This window comes from Zootermopsis nevadensis, unplaced genomic scaffold (assembly GCF_977971745.1).
Source record: "Zootermopsis nevadensis isolate Lab colony 2312 unplaced genomic scaffold, Znev_1.0 Znev_ptg000024l, whole genome shotgun sequence".
NCBI classification, from domain to species: Eukaryota; Metazoa; Arthropoda; class Insecta; order Blattodea; family Termopsidae; genus Zootermopsis; species Zootermopsis nevadensis.
Genome location: NW_028259156.1, coordinates 3,733,473 through 3,752,988, shown reverse-complemented (window position 1 = coordinate 3,752,988; position 19,516 = coordinate 3,733,473). Strand labels below are relative to the sequence as shown.

General features: G+C 36.4%; 2 protein-coding genes across 9 annotated transcripts in view; one reads left to right on the top strand and one right to left on the bottom strand.

Annotated features, from left to right (window-relative positions):
* The window catches only part of Slob (Slowpoke binding protein), a 543,833-nt gene that overhangs the window by 88,974 nt on the left and 435,343 nt on the right, over nt 1-19,516 (top strand). The window lies entirely within an intron of this gene.
* Nucleotides 1,214-19,199, bottom strand: LOC110833647 (nose resistant to fluoxetine protein 6-like). Its single transcript, XM_022071957.2, has 12 exons — nt 18,794-19,199; nt 15,014-15,246; nt 14,655-14,872; nt 13,240-13,334; nt 11,852-12,060; nt 10,346-10,506; nt 8,431-8,599; nt 7,560-7,753; nt 5,982-6,123; nt 4,007-4,199; nt 3,280-3,422; nt 1,214-2,727 (listed from the first exon to the last, which is right to left on the bottom strand). The coding sequence occupies exons 1-12, from the start codon at nt 19,092-19,094 to the stop codon at nt 2,620-2,622; spliced, it is 2,166 nt and encodes a 721-aa protein (XP_021927649.2). The 5' UTR covers nt 19,095-19,199; the 3' UTR covers nt 1,214-2,619.

The following is a 19,516-nucleotide window of genomic DNA, read 5'->3' as shown; positions in this document are numbered from 1 at the left end:
TCCTCTAAATGTCGACATTGTAATGTAACCGGATGTCTTCCCATAAACTTGTGAATGTAAGTCTTTTTCTGTGTGACGTAAACCAAAATTTCTAAAACGTAAATTAAGCATGTTTTCTTATACTTGATAATGCTCTTGGATGTATGTACAGGCATACCTCGGAGATATTGCGGGTTCGGTTCCAGACCGTCGCAATAAAGCGAGTCACACGAATATTTTGGTTTCCCAGTGCATATAAAAGTTATGTTTACACTATACTGTAGTCTATTAAGTGTGCAATAGCATTATGTCTAAAAAACAATGCGAGAATTACCAAAATGTGACACAGAAACCTTCAAATTGTAAAAAAGAGAAATATTACAAAGTAAATTGTCGAGTTCAGATTTGATGTTTTCACGGTATTGAATACTAACCTAACCTAACCTAACCTAACTGAAATACTACGCCGTGTAGTGTGGTAGAAATCACCGACGTTTCAAAGCTGATTTCTGCCTTCATAATCAGGACTTAGTAATAGAGTTAGTCTTCTACCAGACTGTTCGTCCTAACACTTAAAAGATTGTCAACATCGAAATTGTAACTAAGAAAAAAGAATTCTTGTGAAATTCTTTATATATCTTGAAATTTATAACACTATAGGATACATTTGAAATTATAAACATACTTGTATTGTATTATTAATTTACGTGTGCAATATTGTGTAAAGTCGATTAATTAATCGATTTTGAACTGAAAAATTTGTATATTGATTGTTATAGAAACTTAGATGTCTTGATCATGGATTTGTGGGCTATGGATTAATTCATTGATGACAGAACTTAACATCATCACCTTCTATGATATTACATATCACCATGTGTCTTGTTTTCGGAAACCTTTACACTTCTCGATAACAGTAAAAAATCCCTACGTGTTTTGTCGGAAGTAGGAGTGTATTTGGGATGTTTAATTTTATTTAACATTACATTCTCATACATAAAAATCGTGAATAAACGATTTAATTTTTTATTATTTTCAATCAAAACACATGGTATCTCTACATTACGATATATTGGTTTTTAAGGCATCTTTTCCAGGAACAGATGATATTGTTCTGCTGGGTAGTAACGTCGTGTGTACTTTTAGGTAGATACCAACGTTTCCAAGGAACTTACCACCTCCATCTTTATCCTTGGAGACGGATATTCTATCCACAAGTTATTGAAAGTTGACATTTCTATGTGTGATCCGTGTATTTGCAGTCGGATTCAATTTCGTTTACAACTGTTTATTTTAACAGCGTTGTTACATTTACTACATTGTCTGTCCCAATAATATGTGTACACATACTCGATTAATGAAATAAAGACATTTTAATAAACTAAACCATTACATACGTCAGCATTGGCACTTAGTTAAAATATATTGGAGTGCCATCTGTTAGGTGTAGACCGTACTAGGCTCCACTCTTTAACATAACACACAGAGACCTATAACAAGGTTAATGTTCCATATAATAACGTGTATATATCTTTTTGAAACATTCTGTATTTAATTATTCCGTTTGCCAAATAAATATTTGTTGACGTAGGATCAGCTATCTTTCGCTTTGTTTGTCCGTCACAATAATTACTTAACTAGAGAGTGATTGTTAATTAAATGCTAAGATTGTTCGGAAAAATGATCGGTTTTGTATAGTGTCATACTGTTTGTCTGTTCTGAATGCAAACGTATGCCAATATAATTTATGGCATAATATTTTAAGGAATTTACAAACACTAGAATAGAAACCACGGGTATAAATCCAATTAAAACTGCTTGTTGTTATAACAGAGAGAATATTTTATTCATTCTGATTATGTTGTAACAAAATATTTTATTCGTAGTACTTATTTTATATATATATATATATATATATATATATATATAATGACATATAAATCTACTGCTATAGGAAATCTCTGTTATTAGTCAAAATTCCGAAAAATATAAAGGCTGAAATTTTGTTGCAAATTTTGTGTCTCCATAAGTACGTGGCAACATCATGGCGATGTAGCGACGTTGTTACGTCCCTTCGCTAGGCATTTTTGTTTTCCTGGTTTTAATTACTACGTATTTCGTGTTGTAGCTGTTTTCTGTTTCATTCACTGACTCTTATCTCTGATTTGGAAACACCCCCATCACCATTTCGCAGTCATTAATGTGGCAACGTGGCTATACCATTCTATTAATGGTATTGTACAGAACGTAGCCATATTAGCTGGTCCCAGTTAAGAATTCCGAACTGATGAGATTGGAAACACGAAATTTCCAGCAACTTTTTATCTTTGCTTTTCGCGTTTTTTTAAAGTAACATAGTTTCCCTATGTAGTTGGATTTACGGGACACTCTGTATATAATACTCATTACAAATAACAGATCTGTTTGAATATAAAGTGAAGTGACACGATTATATATTTTGTAACAACAGTAATGTAAAAATAATTTCTTTATAATGCAAGAAATTAAGTTTCTGTGTAAAATTTTGAAATGGTCTAACTAAGGCTAACATTTTGATCTATAAGAACACATAAATGCTTTAAAACAATCTATTACACCTAGACGTAAAGAGAGATTCTCTTTAATTATGTATCAAATATATCACTTAATGATAAGTTTTTGCAAGCATCTGAAAGGTGTTTCGACAAGTAATAGCAGAAAAAATGAAAGTCCGAACGCAATCACGATGTCACCAAGCGATAACCAAATCTGAAATAAAATATATATTTATAGTTATATTGCAAACATTTGTATTATCTTGTATTTATGTAAGAAAATTATAGTTGTTATTAAAATAAAACGAAAACATTAGAAACAAACGGACAGCACCAAACTGTAGTAATTATAATTTTTATATTTATACTTTCTAACCAAGAATGTTGAGATGGGCTGAACTGTAGCACGCATTTGGAGAAGACAAATATCTCGATTCGAAAACCTTCCTGTTGATGAAAGTGTAAGAGTCTACTAAAATTAACCTAAACAATATTGTAGAAGGGAATAAACTGCGTTGTTCTGATTAGGACGAGGTAATGAACTATCAGAGAATGATTTGACAAGCTGAGCAACTGTAAGCTTCTATAGAAAGACTAGGACTAGGTTTCAGTTAATACAGGAATATATTTTATAGTCTCTGTGGTACAAATACATTTAGGTCTAAACAAAGCATGATCTATGGAGGAAAATATCAGCGGAATTTAATTATGAATGACCTGCTTAAGAAATGTGACCTAGTGAACGTCGTTGTGTTGATTTACTTACCCCCGTGTAAACTGAGAAATACCGCGGAACTCTGAGCGTCCCCTGGTCGTACAGCTGACCCAATGTGTGTGCCAAGTAAGCTCCGTATGTCAGACGGCTAAGCACGACGAAAGGTTTCGACGAGAAGAACCTCTGGTATATTTCTGGAACACAGGATGAATTATATACAGAGGTTTGAAATGAACCTTAACAAAAAAATTTATAATGAAACATGTTCTGTAAATTTTACAAGTAATCGAATACGAGAATTTCTGAAGTTGTATATTTGGAGCACAGCGCTATACGGAAGCGAAATATGGTCAGTGAGAAAGCCAGAATGAAGGAGGATCGAAGCATTTGAAATGTTGACAATTAAGTGGACTGATAAAGGACGAAATGATCTGGTTTTAGACAGGATAGGCGAAGGAAAAATCTTACGAGAAGAAGAGATAGGATGGTGGGACACATTCTGAGGCACCCAGGATTGGTTAATTTGGTAATGGAAGGAACAGTTGAAGGGAAGAATTGTAGGGGGAGGCAGAGATTGGAATATGTGACGCGGATTTTTGAGGATGTGGAAATGAAGAGATTGGTGCAAGATAGGCGAAAATGGAGGACCACATCAAACCAGTCGAAAGACTGACGACAAACAAACAATTTGTATTTCATCATTATCTGTTTTTTTTTGGTACGGGAGGGCAGTTCGACTTATTGCTGAAATAGGAGCAGTGGGTGGAAATGTCGTTACCAATCTGTCCACAAGAGACAATTATGTAGGAGGAGGACACTGCTAGAGCGAAGCCGATGCGGTGTAAGGGTCCGTACAAAGCTGCCTCAAGTGCGCTGTATGGCCTCCCGGGGATGAAGAACACGTACGCAGACAGCAGAATGGCTGTGCCTAATCCCCAAAAACACGAGATGTAGGCGACGTGAGACAGCACCTGTCAACAAAATTGAAAATTCATTTGTTACTATACCAGTTGTAATAGTCGATATGGGAGAGGCCGGTGTATCGATCAGGACAGGAGAACGACAGGGGTTTTGATTTCCTACAGAAGATTTTTGTTAGCCATCGTCGTAATTTCTTGAAATCCAACGTTTCTGAAACTGCCCCCTTGTCCATGGTCAGATTCCGAAAGAGTAATTTTCGACACACATGAACATGTTTGCTATGGCTAGTCTCGCTCGAGATAATCGTTTCTCGAAACGACACGGGGAATCAAATATTCTTGACCATTCAAAGACGAGTTTAGAGTAATAAGATTTTGATTTTTACTACATACAGCAAGTTATACAGCAGGCAGGGAAAAAAATACAGTCAAACCTCGGTTTACGAACTTAATTCGCTCTGAAGGTCGTTCGTAAACCGAAATGTTCGTAAACCGAAACTATTTTCCCATAGGAATTAGAGTAAAATGGATTAATCGGTTCCTGGACCTCAGATGATTACTTATTTAAAATTTTATATCAGTACTTTGTGCACAAGTTTTTAACACAAAATAAATGTAAACCATTAAATCTATCACAAAAAAGATGAACACAACACTAATCAGATCAAATATAGACGAAAACTTAATTTAGTTATGGAGGAGAGTTGACGGCGTAAGTGGAAGGTGGTGAGGAAGTGAAATGTTATTGTTTGGAAGGGGATTCTTTTTCTTTTTTCTGTCTCTTGGCAGCACTCGACTCTGCATCAGACTCACTGGGCCTCTGTCTCACTAAAAAGTTGTCCAGCGTGATTTGTTTTTGTCTACGTTTTAAAATGTTTCTAAAATGACACATGGCATTACCATTGAAAATGTTTATGCTGCGGCTTGCTACTGCTTTATCGGGGTGATATCGTTCCACGAAACTTTGCACCTCACCCCATTTTGCACAAATTTCACGGATCAAAGAAGTAGGAACATCCTCCCTTCCTTCCTCTCCCTCTGAAGACATTTCGTTCACAATCGCCTTTTGTAGCTGCTTCTGTACTTGTTCCAGTTCTTCTGTGCTGAGTTCATCTTTGTGGTCCTCTAGTAACTCCTCCACATCTTCATTGTTAACTTACAAGCCCATGTTTTTTGTCTAGAGACACAATATCATCGATAACAGCAGAATCTTCATTGTCAAAGCCCTCAAAGTCTCTGCCTGCAACACATTCCGGCCATAATTTCCTCCAGGCTGAATTCATGGTCCTGTAAGTCAATTGCTGCCAGGCTTTGTCAACGAGAGTTAAGCAATGAAGAATATTAAAATGGTGTTTCCAAAAGTCTCTGAGTGTTAATTCTGTGACTTGGGGTACTTCTTCTTCTTCTACGAATACTGCCGACGCTGATACTCCCAGCTTATCGCTCCACGACGTTGACGGCTTGCGTGTTCGTAACTCGAGACACAGACGCATTGTTTTCGGAAAATTTGTTCGTAAACTGAATTGTTCGTGATCCGAGGCGTTCGTGAACCGAGGTTTGACTGTACTTGGTATCAGCAGCGATTATGTTGTTTGAGAATGCATAGTAATTGATGGTTGTAAATGCAATTGACGACTGAAAGATTGCGCATGCGCAGATTTGCAGGTTCCATCAGACGGTCATTCTGTTTCCATTCTCCTGTCTGGCGCATGGGCAGACCTGTTTCCGCGAATGTAGTGCCAGAGCGATCATTCTAGACTTATCACAGACTGACTCATGAGCTTAACTGTGGTCTCCGTGACTATTGATCCATTGGTCAAAATATATACGTACCTTCCCGAGTCTGTGGCTACAATTCCTCAGCTTGTAAAGCACGACACCAGAAATGACCCCGACGAAGTACGGCGTAGCCCTGTGTTGCGTCCCCACATAAATGGTCTGGAAGTACGAACTGTCTCTGAGATCCCTCATGTTACTGTAAATCAACCGAAATTCACTATCAGTTTTCTCTAGCAGTAAAAGTTCTTTTCTTGGGAAATAACTAACCTTTGTGATGCTAAACCATGTTTCCTGTTTATGGAAACTAAATGTTCATCGTCGTTTTAACGAAATGTCTCAATTAGGCTCATTCTTTAGCTTAATGAATCCTTTCCCGGTCATAAGATCCATTCATTTTTCTTAATCCGTGTCTAGGTGTTCCAACAGAAGCCTCCATTACTCGCTTATCTTTCACAACAAACGGATCATTGATGTATAAGCCTCATTTTCGGATTTGTTCTACAGCTCTATATTTCACATCGTCTCGCTAACAAACCCCTTTTATTTACAAAAATACTGTTTCTACGAAACACGAAATCGGAAGTCCCCAACACGACAAAATTCCGTCTGTTCGAAACTTCCTCGGCCCAGAATCCTCAACATATGTTTGAAAACGTTAATAGCAACTTCAGTTTGGTCTCCGGGAGACGTCATTTGTAGTTACTGGTTTAAGTCGGTACAATATGATCCAGGAACTTTTGTAACGGTGGTATTTCTCAGTACCTCCGGGTGTACCCCGACTGTGGGACCAAAGACGTCGGACCAGCATCCTATTTAATGAAACTGGCAAAGCTGACACGTGGGTATTTTATTCGAAACGAGAGGCTATAGCATATTCATTTTTCCCGTGACACTTGGGTAAAGCCAATCAGAAGAACGCCATGTGACTAGGTGGGGAGGCTGATGTGGTCCGATTTCGGTGGGGTCACGTGGTACAGAAGCGAAATCTGTCCACACTCACAATGACACGTAAAAACAAACGTATCGCACAGCTTCCAATCTGCATATTGGAAGCTGTCTTTGGCTGTAGATTGTCCTATTGTGACTGTCTTTTGAATTTTCCCAGCGAAGGTCTAGATTCGTAAGAAAGGAAATAAATTATAAATAATTTAAAGATGAAGGTAAAAATCTTGTCTGGTTTAGTTTGTTACCCCGGATGGACTGACTGGTCGTGCTATGAGGTGATCGAGAGGAGTCGATTGCGCAGAGACTGGGCACTTCACGAAAATTCTGAAAGCCACTCTGGAGTTAATATTTGCGTATGGACGATGAACACCAACACCCGAGAGATGACGTCATGATGACGCTTGCATCCTTGCAGAGGATAATACGTAATGACAGAGAATAATCCTTCCACTTTACGACTAAGAGCATAGATTTTAGGAAATATAGACGGAGAGCTAGTTCGGAGTAGCCTCCTGCGTGAAGTGTACACTGAACTTAAAGAAAATCTGTCATATCATATCATTTGAGGTTGCGTCGCGTTGGTATTGCCGATTGTGGGAAAATTACAAAGTTTCAGTTTTGTTTGACGTCGAACTTAACAAACCCGATACCAGGTTTACTGAAGATCCTCACTTGAGGTTTGCTTACTCGGGATATGGGAATAGGAGTGCCTCCGCCTGATTCTGGTAGATGAGGACTGAAGAAACGACTACGGAGGTCGTCGTGAGTAGTCCAAGTGCCGCGTAGCCCAGGCGAGGCCAGCGCGCTATTATGGAGACGGCCAACAGAGAAACTATGTACAGCTGGAAGTCCGCCGCGAGGTACCAGGACTGGAACATGCACTATAAAAAAAAAAGAATACGTGATTCAATGAGAGTGCGATGTGTGGCCTACCCAAAAGGCGAAATCTACTTTCCATATTCGTTCTTTGCGATGTTATAAACCGGTAGAGTAGAAGGTACACATGCTTCTTGGTGGCTTAGGACGCAACGAAAACATGAAGATGGCTGTCTTCTGGGTTGTAGCGCGTTTCGGAGGTTTCTGTTGCCTCCATCATCATGGGTACGAATAATCTGATTTATACTCCCATCGGTCATGGGGAGGGGGGTCAGCCAATATTTTTACATGTCGCATGTATTGTTCTGTGCAGACTATTAATACATAAACAATAGTGTTTTGTATAGACCTATGCATTTTTATTTGTTAATTGTACATAAAATGTTGCCATATAACACACCTTTTTTATTTCTGTCTCACTAACATCTCGTGACATCTTTTGCGTGTCTATAGAATGACAAAATTTAGCATCAAATATTGGAACCAATTATGTAAGCTTTCTGATTAAATTTCTATATACTTTCAAAGTAGTAAAGTCCTTTTGGAATCACCCTGTATAATGTAGAATATATGATTTTTAAGAATCTATTCTAATTACTGTACAACTTTAGTTGAATTGTAAAACTAATGACATTATAGCACAAAACCTAGGAAACAGTTGACAATTACGTAATTTACTCACCATTTCACGGACGTTGATGTAGTTGTTGATATAGAGAAGGTTAGACCACCAGTTAGTCGCGCACCGCCGTTGCTCACGCCCCACTGTGACGTCCCAGAAAGGGCCAGATCCCATGTGGTGCAGGAGGGTGGCATGGAAGAACACCAACATCATATACGATGGTGTCAATCTGCGCAATACGCCACACGTCTTATGAATCTTTGACAGGTCTTCATCTCGTATTAAGATTTGTTATTATAAAGATACTTGAACACTTTTCTCATTCTGTCAGCTGCGAAATATTCGCGGAAAAACCAATGTTTCAGAAAACGTCTGTGCCTCTGTCAAAAGTGAATGATTGAATGTATAACTTGTTGGTTAAGGGTACAAGATATTGCGATAATGTCTCTGAATATGCATATAACTACAAATACCACTTAAGCATTACCGTGATGATGGAAGCAAAAACGGTCTCCGAAACAATTGACTTCAGCTTTGATAAAATTCAACTAATCGTCAGAGATTTTAAGCGTCAAGTCCTATGAACGTACTGTTTCTGTGAAGTTACCACTTTTACACTAAGACGTTTATCTTAGAATTACATTTTTAGTCTTTATTTCTTATTAAACGGATGGATACGCTTTGGACCTACAGATGTGTGGGTCTCCGCGTTTCATACATTATAAATTAATTGACAGATTTTAACTAAATATCGTACGAAAGCCATGGCACTACAGAGGTCAATTAACTATAATTGTAACATGGCGATAGTGCGAGACGTCTTAAGACTTGTCATCACTGTCACAAATTAATGTAAGTTCCTGACATTTTGTGTCGTAATATCCCTTTGATATGAGCAGTTTAGTATTCTTATTCTAACCTGAATCCCTATAGCTTAATGAGGGTATAGTATTTTAAATTAGGCCACGGCTGCTTCCTTCTATATTCTTTTAAATTCATTATTAATTATAACACAATTTGATGACGTATAGTCTGAGCTTTAACGGCAATGTTAAATAAACTGTTCTACAGAATTTCAGACATTAAATCAATAACGTGATGCCGTGTAAAGTTCTACTAAAAAGCTGATGGTCGGTCAGATGGTTAATAAAAGTCGTGTTTGTGCATTACGAAAGTTCATTGCATGGATTTCAAGAAATCTCCTCTCTTAAGTATTCTGAGTCAGATGAATTCGCTTTACAATTTCCCAAACTATTCTTTTAAGATTTATTTTAATATTATTCTCCTCTTGTGTCCTCTAAATACTGTTTAGTCACTTAACTGTACGTTATGGATCTTGAATTTTGTCTCAAAAATTTAACGTAGATAATTGGAATATGTACTTGTAGTGTGTGCTGTAGAAAAGATTCGATTAAACTATATATAATTAGTAATGTTTATTTTTTTGTTAAACCCACTGTATAAATTTAAACTTTTGAAGGGAGTTATACCACGTATTTTTACTCGTTTTTTGTAAATAATTTATTAACCATTAATTATTCTAATCCCGATTAATTCAGTAATTAAAATTGATATAGGCCTGTGTTTGTGTTTGAAATTTATCGTCGAAATAAATAGGTTTCGTCAGTTTACGTTGCGTCTGAACTCCATAGACATAGAGGTTCACGTGTCAGTACATTAAAGAGGAATTCAGTGATTAAATAACGTTCTGTGTTCGATATGTTGTTACACATGCGCACAGAAGATAAATGCTATTTCGGACGGTAATACTGAGCAGAGCATGCGCAAAGCGTGTTATCCACATTTCTCCCAGCCCCTCTACTGCAAGACACTGATGTTACACGAAGCGGATATTATAATATGTCATATTTGGTGCAATAATTTAGCGTATGATACGAGAACGAATGAGATTTATAGGCTTACAGTCAATTCAATTTGACGCAGTTTGTAACGACAGAGTTTTACTATTTCTTACCTGAAGAAACGTACAAGGACCGATTTTGCTAAGCTGGTTCGTTTTGATTTGCTCTGGGACTCTAATAAGGAATATGACATCAGTAATCCACTCAGGGTAAAGAATCCGTCTACAATAACCGTTCCATTACCCAGTAACATAGATGGTATGCTCCGAAAAAGCTGTGGAACAAACAAAATATATTAGACGCAGCGAAATATGTTGTATGATTTGTTGGTTTCACGGTGAGTATGAATTTTCTGTTTTCTGGTTTTTGCGTCGTGTAGTCTGGTCGATGTTTACCAACGTTTCAGAGGTCATACTGCCTCCGTCATCAGAGTATGAAGATTTCTGTCTTCTGGGTTGTTGCGCTGTGTAGTCTGGTCGATGTTAACCAACGTTTCAGAGGTCATACTGCCTCCGTCTTCAGAGTATGAAGATTTCTGTCTTCTGGGTTGTTGCGCTGTGTAGTCTGGTCGATGTTAACCAACGTTTCAGAGGTCTCACTGCCTCCGTCATCAGGGCAGGGCGTCTTCTGGAATCTTGAGCCATGTAGTCTGATAGAAATTACCTTCATAATTAGGGCGATGTGTACTTATTGCCCTGATGACGGAGGCAGTATGACCTCTGAAACGTTGGTAAACATCGACCAGACTACACAGCCCAACAACCCAGAAGACAGAAATCCTCAAGGAATTTGTTGATTACACTAAATTTTTTCTGTCGTGTTACAGGAAAATTGAAGAGTTAAGTTATGGCACAAACCTTATGTCTGCTTCACTTAAAAATGTTTCAGCAATATTTGTACGTTAATATTAAATATAAATTAATAATTAATCTATTTAGGAATAAATTTGTATGCATTATAACAAACAAAGACCTTAGAGATAAGGAAAAAATGTTTTGGCTAGTTTAATTAAGTTAAATCGGTTAAGATAAGTGAACTAATTTGTCTTTTATGTCTTCTGTAACTTTAAAAATCATGGTAATAATTCATTCATTTTTATGCAATGGGATATAATATGATAACTATAAATACAGAATAAGTGAAAAAACAAGCAATTAAAATGTATGAATACACATTTTATGCTCAAAGACCACACACTAGTAGATTTTCTGGCGTTAAGTTAAAGGGTTTTAAGTCCGGAAATTATAACTACAATTTGATTAATAAATTACATTACCTTCAATTTAGTAAAATCAATCCTATAAATTTGATAACATTTTCATTGTATAATTACATTTGTATAAATATTATAAAGTGATTTCTTAGTGTTGTAAAAGTTTTTATTTATTTCTAGACAACTTGCTTTAGGACATCGACGAAATGTTTTTCTGTTGTCGAGAAAATGTATTTTCTCTGTTAAGAGTTTAGTTTTGTTACTACTTACATTCGTCAGATGTTTTCAAAGTTACAGTGAGATCATTTTAAAGAAAACTTCGCTTAGGACAATCAGAATTGTGATTCGGTTCTGGACAATTCTGAATACGAAATTTGTTGTGTATTTTGACTCGAGGATTGCGTACCCTTTCCTCGGTTTCAGCATTGAATATAGGATGACCTCCATATGTAATAATCCTGTGTCCCATAATTATCATCAACATGAAAAATACTCTGGCACCGTGAGTTGTTTCAAGAGCTGGATGAATGGAATTTCGGGCGAAAAGATTCTTAACGCTTCGTCTCGCGGAGAAACACAAAAATATTTTCTCCATTTTTGACGGGTTCTTCGTAGCTGAAAAACAAGCAACGTTTATAGATTATAATTTATTAAGGGTATAATGATGTATTATAAAAATCAATTATAATTTAATGTAAAGTTACTTTTGCTCTATATTTATTGAATAAATATATTTTTTTAGAAAGGTTACATTGTTATCTGAAGAAACCGTAGGAATTTGTAAGAATTTTGATCGGTTGAGATGTTTGTGAATGAATAATTTTTTAGTATAAAATTACGTTTTGCCTGCTGATTACTAATAAAGCTTTCTCCATTTTATGGTAACTATGACTTCCTGGTTGATTGTATTGTCTTTTAAGTGATATTTTACTTATCGGGATAACCTTGTAGCATTTGGCAGTAATTTATGCAGTTCCACCCCGGTACCAGGAAATGCCAGTTGCGTTCAACTTTATCAGCAAACGCAATGAAATATTTGAAAGGAAAAAACCCAGTTATTTAATTTATTACAGTTCGTTTTATTAGATTGGAGTTTGGAAGTTAAAATTAATTTAGACATGTAGACAGGGATTTATTCCTGACATTTAAATGTACAGTATTTTGTAATATAACTTGTGTTCTTATGTAGCTAATTGGCTGTAAAGTGATTGATTTATATAAGAAGGCCCGTTTCCTTAACGCGGTTGTGTGTTGGATAACAAATCAAAGCAAATAAAGAAATTTGTACATTGAAACCATAAGCGTATTCATGGAAAGAGCTCCAGTCATTTTGACGTGGCTACTAATACAATAATACCTAACTCTTTTGACCACTAATGACACTTTAAAGAAAATTTAGTATGTGTTTTAAAAAGTGACTTCAAATGACGTTCCATATATCCGATTCAATTCTCTTGTATTTCACAATCGTTCCAGCAGCATCCAATACTGGTACATCTTTTATGTTCAAGATTTTTCGATTATTTTACGTTTACAAATTAAAAATATTTATCATATTTCCTACCGGCTAAACGTACACGATTAATGCCATGTCCCATCTGTAAGACTGAGAATTAACAGGATAGCAATTTTAATATTAACGTGTTGAAAAATTTGGTGGAATTTTGACATTCAATTATTTTTCTATTTTCACGTGGTAACTCAACAGCTATAACACTAGGTTGAATGGCAATATGATGTAAAATATTTGTTAAATATAGAATTTATATAAAATAATACAACTCATATACCCACTTGGTTCTAATTTATTCTCAGGCAGGTCAGTGGTAAATTTGTAGTCGTACAATGTGCTGGACACGAGCAAACTTATAAGTGATATCAGAACAAACCTGAAAATGAGATACGTGAGATTTATTAAAGTCTTAAGGAAACTGGGCAACATGATGTTATATTTCTTACAAATTAAATATTAATGTTTATAAAACAATTTATGACATAGGCTTGATTTACAGATTGTTTTAGACAGAGATTAGATCGAAATTTACAAATAAAAATAAAGTTTAATATATTCAACGAACTGATACTGAACTATCTATCGGGTGTGCGTATTACATAAGTACGTATTTGATTGTTTAAAGAGATTAGTGGTTCCAAGGTAACTAAATATTTCAATAGTATGAAATTTGTAACAAATTCTTTTTAGCATAGAAATTTAGCCTCTTGTATGTATGTATTTGAACAGTGAAATTAAAGCGTTATTGAAACGTCTATGTCCGCCGTAGAAATGAGTTAGTGTTTTTGCGTTTTTAAAAATCGTTACAATGCAGGTAAATTACTTTTTTGGTTGCACTGCTTTGTTTGATAAGTAAGAAGTTTGTTTTGTTGGCTGCAATGTGCCACATTATTGGTTTTCCTTTAGAAATAAATAATTTAGAATTTTATCGCAAGATGGCGCAACGATCTCTCTCTTCCATATTCAAGTATGGCGCGCGTAGAATTGTGTGCTCCAGACTTAAGTCTCTTCTGGAATATACCGGTAAGTGTATGCAAAGGATCAACAAACTTGTTAAGAAATTACGTAAAATGTTTGTAAATTTGAAAAATGTGCGTGCGTAGTTTCTCTGTGAACTAGAGACTGCTGGCCTATTGTGAACACGATAATGAATGATTATATTTCATCTTATATTTAGGCTATAAGGAGGATTATGCTGAATTTAATTTGTGATAATATTAATTAAAAAAAACCGATATACTAGTATTATACAGAGACCTTCTCCAAAGATACTCGGTTTTGAATAATTTCTGTTGATCTTTCAGTGTAATTTTTACTTCTGTGTGAGATGGTAACTATATTGTACATTACTAAAGATTGCTGTTCAGAAATTATCGCATTCGGTGAACTTGAAAATATTTGACAGCAAATGGTTGTGGCCTATTTATGATCTACATTTAAATCCTCATGAAAATAACAAGAAATTACAGCCAAGTTAGTCAGTGTCCCGGTCAAGATTTGAACGAGGCACCTCGTGAATTTTTAAAGTGCACTGTCAATACCAAATTTCACCAGAATCCATCAAGGAGTTCTGCATATGAAACATGTGTACGGGGACAGATGGACAACTTACGTATCAGTTCTTACCCTTCGTAAAATGAAAGCTGAAAGGTTTAGGTCACGTGCCAGGCGAACTGGTTCTTGGTAGGATACTTACAAGTAGCCAATATCCCCAGCTGATAAAGGCTGTGTGTGGTCCAAAGTGTGACAAAGTTCGTGCGATATGTGGGATGTGAATTGGATGCCGTGAGATTCGCCGACCTTGGTGAGCTCTTGTTTCAAAACTTCGTTCAGTTCCTCCGGAGAACACGAAGCGGGCGTACACAAAGCCCAGTGCATGACGTCACGTCGTACTTTGGATGGGTCGTGTTTGTACTGCGAATCAGGTTCCCAATAAATCACAACAATTAGTTTCATTGTTTCGGAAAAATCGGACTGTTAATATTAATCGATTATTCTCGACAAACGTACACTTCAGAAAGGCCATCTATAGGGTTTTATCTCATTAGCTCTCACCTTAATCTTTTCAAAAGCAGAGGACTTGGGGTCGTAGTTGAGGGTGTAAGGGTCTGCTTCCAGAGAAATTGCGGTGTCAAATTGTATTTCTGCTAAGCAGTACTGTCCTTCTAGCATTCCGCCGAAAGTCTCTCCGGCGTCCAGCGATATTTCCACGCATTCGTCGTAATGTCCCAGGTGGTACTGGTTTCCTGCTAGAACGCCTACTGGAATCTTGGCAGCCGAGTCGAACACTAGAGATAGAAAGTAGTCATTACACAGGCAAAACACACATGAATATCGCTGGCTGTCTTTTGGGATGTGCTAATGGAGAAGGCTACTTCGGTTAATATGTTACCAGATTCCGGTGATGAATCTTAGAAGACAATAAAATTTATATTCGTTGATATGAAAATTCAGTTTCACAAAAATAATCGGAGTTCCGAAGAATTACACGTCGTAACTTTTAATACCACTGATGCTATGAGTCGGAACAGGTGACAGTGCATTGGATAGGACTACAGGGGTTTGATTCCTGGCAAGGTAGCATTTTTATTACCTGGATTGGTTCTGGAGCCTTGGGGGTAAATGGTCGAGACATGAAGTAACCATTGACCTCCTGTATGTGTACTGTGCTGCTTAAATTAAGAACTACGGACAGCTTTACTTATAACACTAGTGCCATTATTAGATTTTGTTATAAGGCAATATACAAATGTAAAATGTCAACATAACAGATTCGATCGCATCAAAATATCTGGTGTCTTTTTATTATTACTTTTATCAATGATTCGGAGGAATATACTCTCTCCCACCTTCAGTACACACGGCGTTACAATCGAGAAGACCAACATCGATATCTACTCCCGATCGAGAACCTCAAATTACGTATCGATTATAATCGAAACTAATTAGTTGTCGATTGCAATAGTCGTGTTTGAAATACGAGTTACGAGTAAGAAACAAGGTCCTTCGGAACTTGGGACATGGTTAATTTTTCACGGAATAACTGAATGACCCTCAGATGTTTACAAACAAAGGTAAAGAAATTACTCTTTCTTTCGATCTTAAGTGTATACGTGGTAAACAGAGTTCACGTTATTTGAATGGTTTGCTTTTCTGTATAATGTCATGAAGCAACTTAACCTAATTTTGTACTCGAATCGAATTTGTGAATGACATATATATATATGTGTGTATATATATATATATATATATATATATATATATATATATATAGTGCGGAAAGTGCAGATTTCGATCTTTGAAGGGATCTATGGCATTCAGCTACCTCGATATTTAGTACGGTACTGGGGCTCACTGGGTCTTCTGTCCAGTATCCGATGTGCTCTTAACCCATTAACATAGTCCAGCGACTTCAGGAGGTCGTAAAATGTTGGTAGTGTTAGCTGGTTTCACTGTTGATCGTTACATAATATTCAGTTTGTATTCATAAATTTTCTGACTGGATTTGAAATAAACAAAAAAGAATATTTTATATGGAAGTAATGTAGTATGCTGAGGTTATCATACCATAACGCAGCAAAGTATGAAAGTCATTATGTAGTCAGGTGCCCATATCATTTGGAAATGTTGGATGTGAGGTTTTCACGGCAGACTCTGAAGATGGCTGGCTTTTGGGTTGTTTCGCCGTATAGTCTAGTAGAAGTTTACCGACGTTTCAGAGGTCCTTGTTGCCTCCATCATCGTTCTGATGATGGATGCAACAAGTACTTCTGAAACTTAGGTAAATTTCTATCTGACTACTCGACGCAAGAAAACAGAAGACAGCCATCTTCTGTGTAGAGTTTGTTATTTTCTATGAATACGTAATCGACTGAGTTTGTGATTAGTGTTGTAGTGATAATAAGAGAAAATTGTATGCTGTACTCTTTGTTAACATATGTTTTAGATAGCTGAAGAAACTGTACACACACATGTGGCTATTCAGCGCCTCAGAAGTTAATTCATTTGTCATAAATAATGAGAAGCGAAAATTGAGGAAAATTAAAATGCACAAATGCGTTTTGTGTACTACAACAAAGTTAGCTGTAGTTTCTTGAAGCTCCGAAAGCTGATAATTGACCAAGATACTTTAATAGATACCAATGTTTGTACTTCTATAGAAATGTATGGAAGACCATTCAAAAGATGAATGTGTCGTAAGAAGAGGCTTTAGCTGTGTATTAAATCATTAGCGAATTAAAATTTTGTCTGAAATGTCTTTTATTCATTTAGGGAAAGATAAATATTCTGCTTCTTCGCATTATTGATTTACCGAAGTTCAGAAAAAATATATTTTGTTCTCAACCTCGACAGTAGGTTTACGTGAATACCGAGATTTACGCTTCGGCCGAATTAACCTTGAGCATAGAGAATTTTCCGGCTACATCTTTGGCTGGGCGGTATTTACTACATGTACAGGTAGCCCTCGATTTACGCCTTGGATGCGTTCCTGGACGAACCGGCGTAAATTGAAACTCTTTTATAATGTAAATCAATGTAAGTTAATGACATGCGTTCCCAGCACCCAAACATTGACGAGTAATATAATGGCATTACATTTAAAGCTCTAAAAAAGAATAAATATATATAACCCTTTCATATATGCTCAGACTATAGGTCTAATATATTTTATAAGTTAATAGCGTGTTTAACTTTTACGTTGTACTTAAGTGAAGGTTTTTATACATTTTAATAATAATTTACTTTGCATTGTGATGGAACGTGCTAGCCTTCGAAATATCCAATCATATTTTGCTTGTCCAAGATTAACAAATATCTGGCAACCACAGATTTACCTAAACATATTGAGAAAAAGATAATTTAACATTGATTTTCTGTGTGTTTTTGGAGACAAAAGTGTACATTTGAAATGTTATTTAAACCTGTTTGTGCGTAATATAACATTCGTCACCAAAAGTACACCTCAGGGTCTCAGAGAATTTGTACAACTTTAAATCACGAGTAGTTAAGTTCAGGCGAGGGATGATAGCTCATAACTTGCAGCGTAGCAAAGATACCAACGCTGTATTGGTGACTTCAAGCCACAGAAATGGCGGGGGGAGGCTAATTCCATATTTCTGCTTAAGTATTTGATAAGATTATATGCCAGTGACTGTAAGTAAAAAGTATTCTGAAACCTCGGTTGAACTTTATAGTAAAACTATGACATTTGAATTACTGTATTTTGTCGATTATAAGACGCAAATGAATTTATTATTTTAGAAATAATGGTGTAATATCGGAATATTCTACGGACCTTGTACAATATTTAAATCTAATTAATAACAATTTTAAAATTGTTTATTGTTATTATTATTTTAACAGTGTAAAACCGGAGTACTTGGGTAAAATCATGTCTCAGTGCGACTTTGCCCTGCACAAATCGCACAGACTCGCGACTAGAAGTCTCCGCGGTGTGAAACCGGCGGCAAACCGCCTGAGCTTTGATGTAGTCATGGAGTCTAAAGATCGTGGCTTCACATTACATTCGGGGCAGGGTATCTCCTGAGAAGTTAAAAGTGGCTCACCGCTTTACACAAAATTCGAACGTTCATAGTCGCTATAGGAATCCATTACAAACTACCAGACACTATTACCTTTAGATACATTTTACTGTAACTCTCCCATCTACTTCCAGATCTTCCAAATTGTCTCTTCCTTTATGATTTCTAACAAAAATTCTCTTTCCCGTGCGTGTTACACGTCTCTTCCATCTTATGTTCTTTGATTCGATCGAATAAATAACATTTGGCGATGAAATTGTTTATTGTAATAATAATTTAATGTTTTACTTACTCTGCGCTGCCCACATCGTGAAATTGCGTAGTTCTTTCAAATAAAGGCGACTCTGGGTCTTACATCTCGAGCTATGGATCTTGTCTGAAGCAGCCAGGAGTACAGTCAGCAAATGAGGTGCCACAAACCAGTCTTGCAGAAGAATGTAATCCTCGTACATTGTCTTATTTTCCACGTCTCTCGGGATTGTAGTGATATTTGCTTCCGTGTGAGAAGATTCTGTCACATTATACGCGTTTGGTGATCCAATTACGTCAGCTGTAGAACAGAACAGTAACACCGCGGTTATCATGCGAAGCATTTTCGCGGAGAAATTTAGAATTGTCTGTGTTGTGTTGAGTTGGGTTGCGGTGTGACTGGTCAGAGACTGACTGGAAAGTGTTTCTGATAAGAGAGAGATGTGTGACGTGGATGTTACCAAGAGCGGAGGGGAGGGGACAGGAGACATTCTTCTGCATATCCTCGACCAATCCTAATCGTTATATGCGAATGTGTGAGCAGTGGCGTTAATTGTGATGTATTTTACGTTATTAGTAAAAATGTTGACGACTTTTGAAAAAAGATATAGTTTAAGATTTTTTTTAAATACGATATTTTCTGAAAATAGTTGTTTTTCATCATTTTTCATTCTGTTTGGTTTTCTTCTTTTTTATATATGGTTGTTTCTTTTTATCTTTGATTCTTCCTTTTCATATTTTGGTATCGTTTTCGAGTTACCGCTGG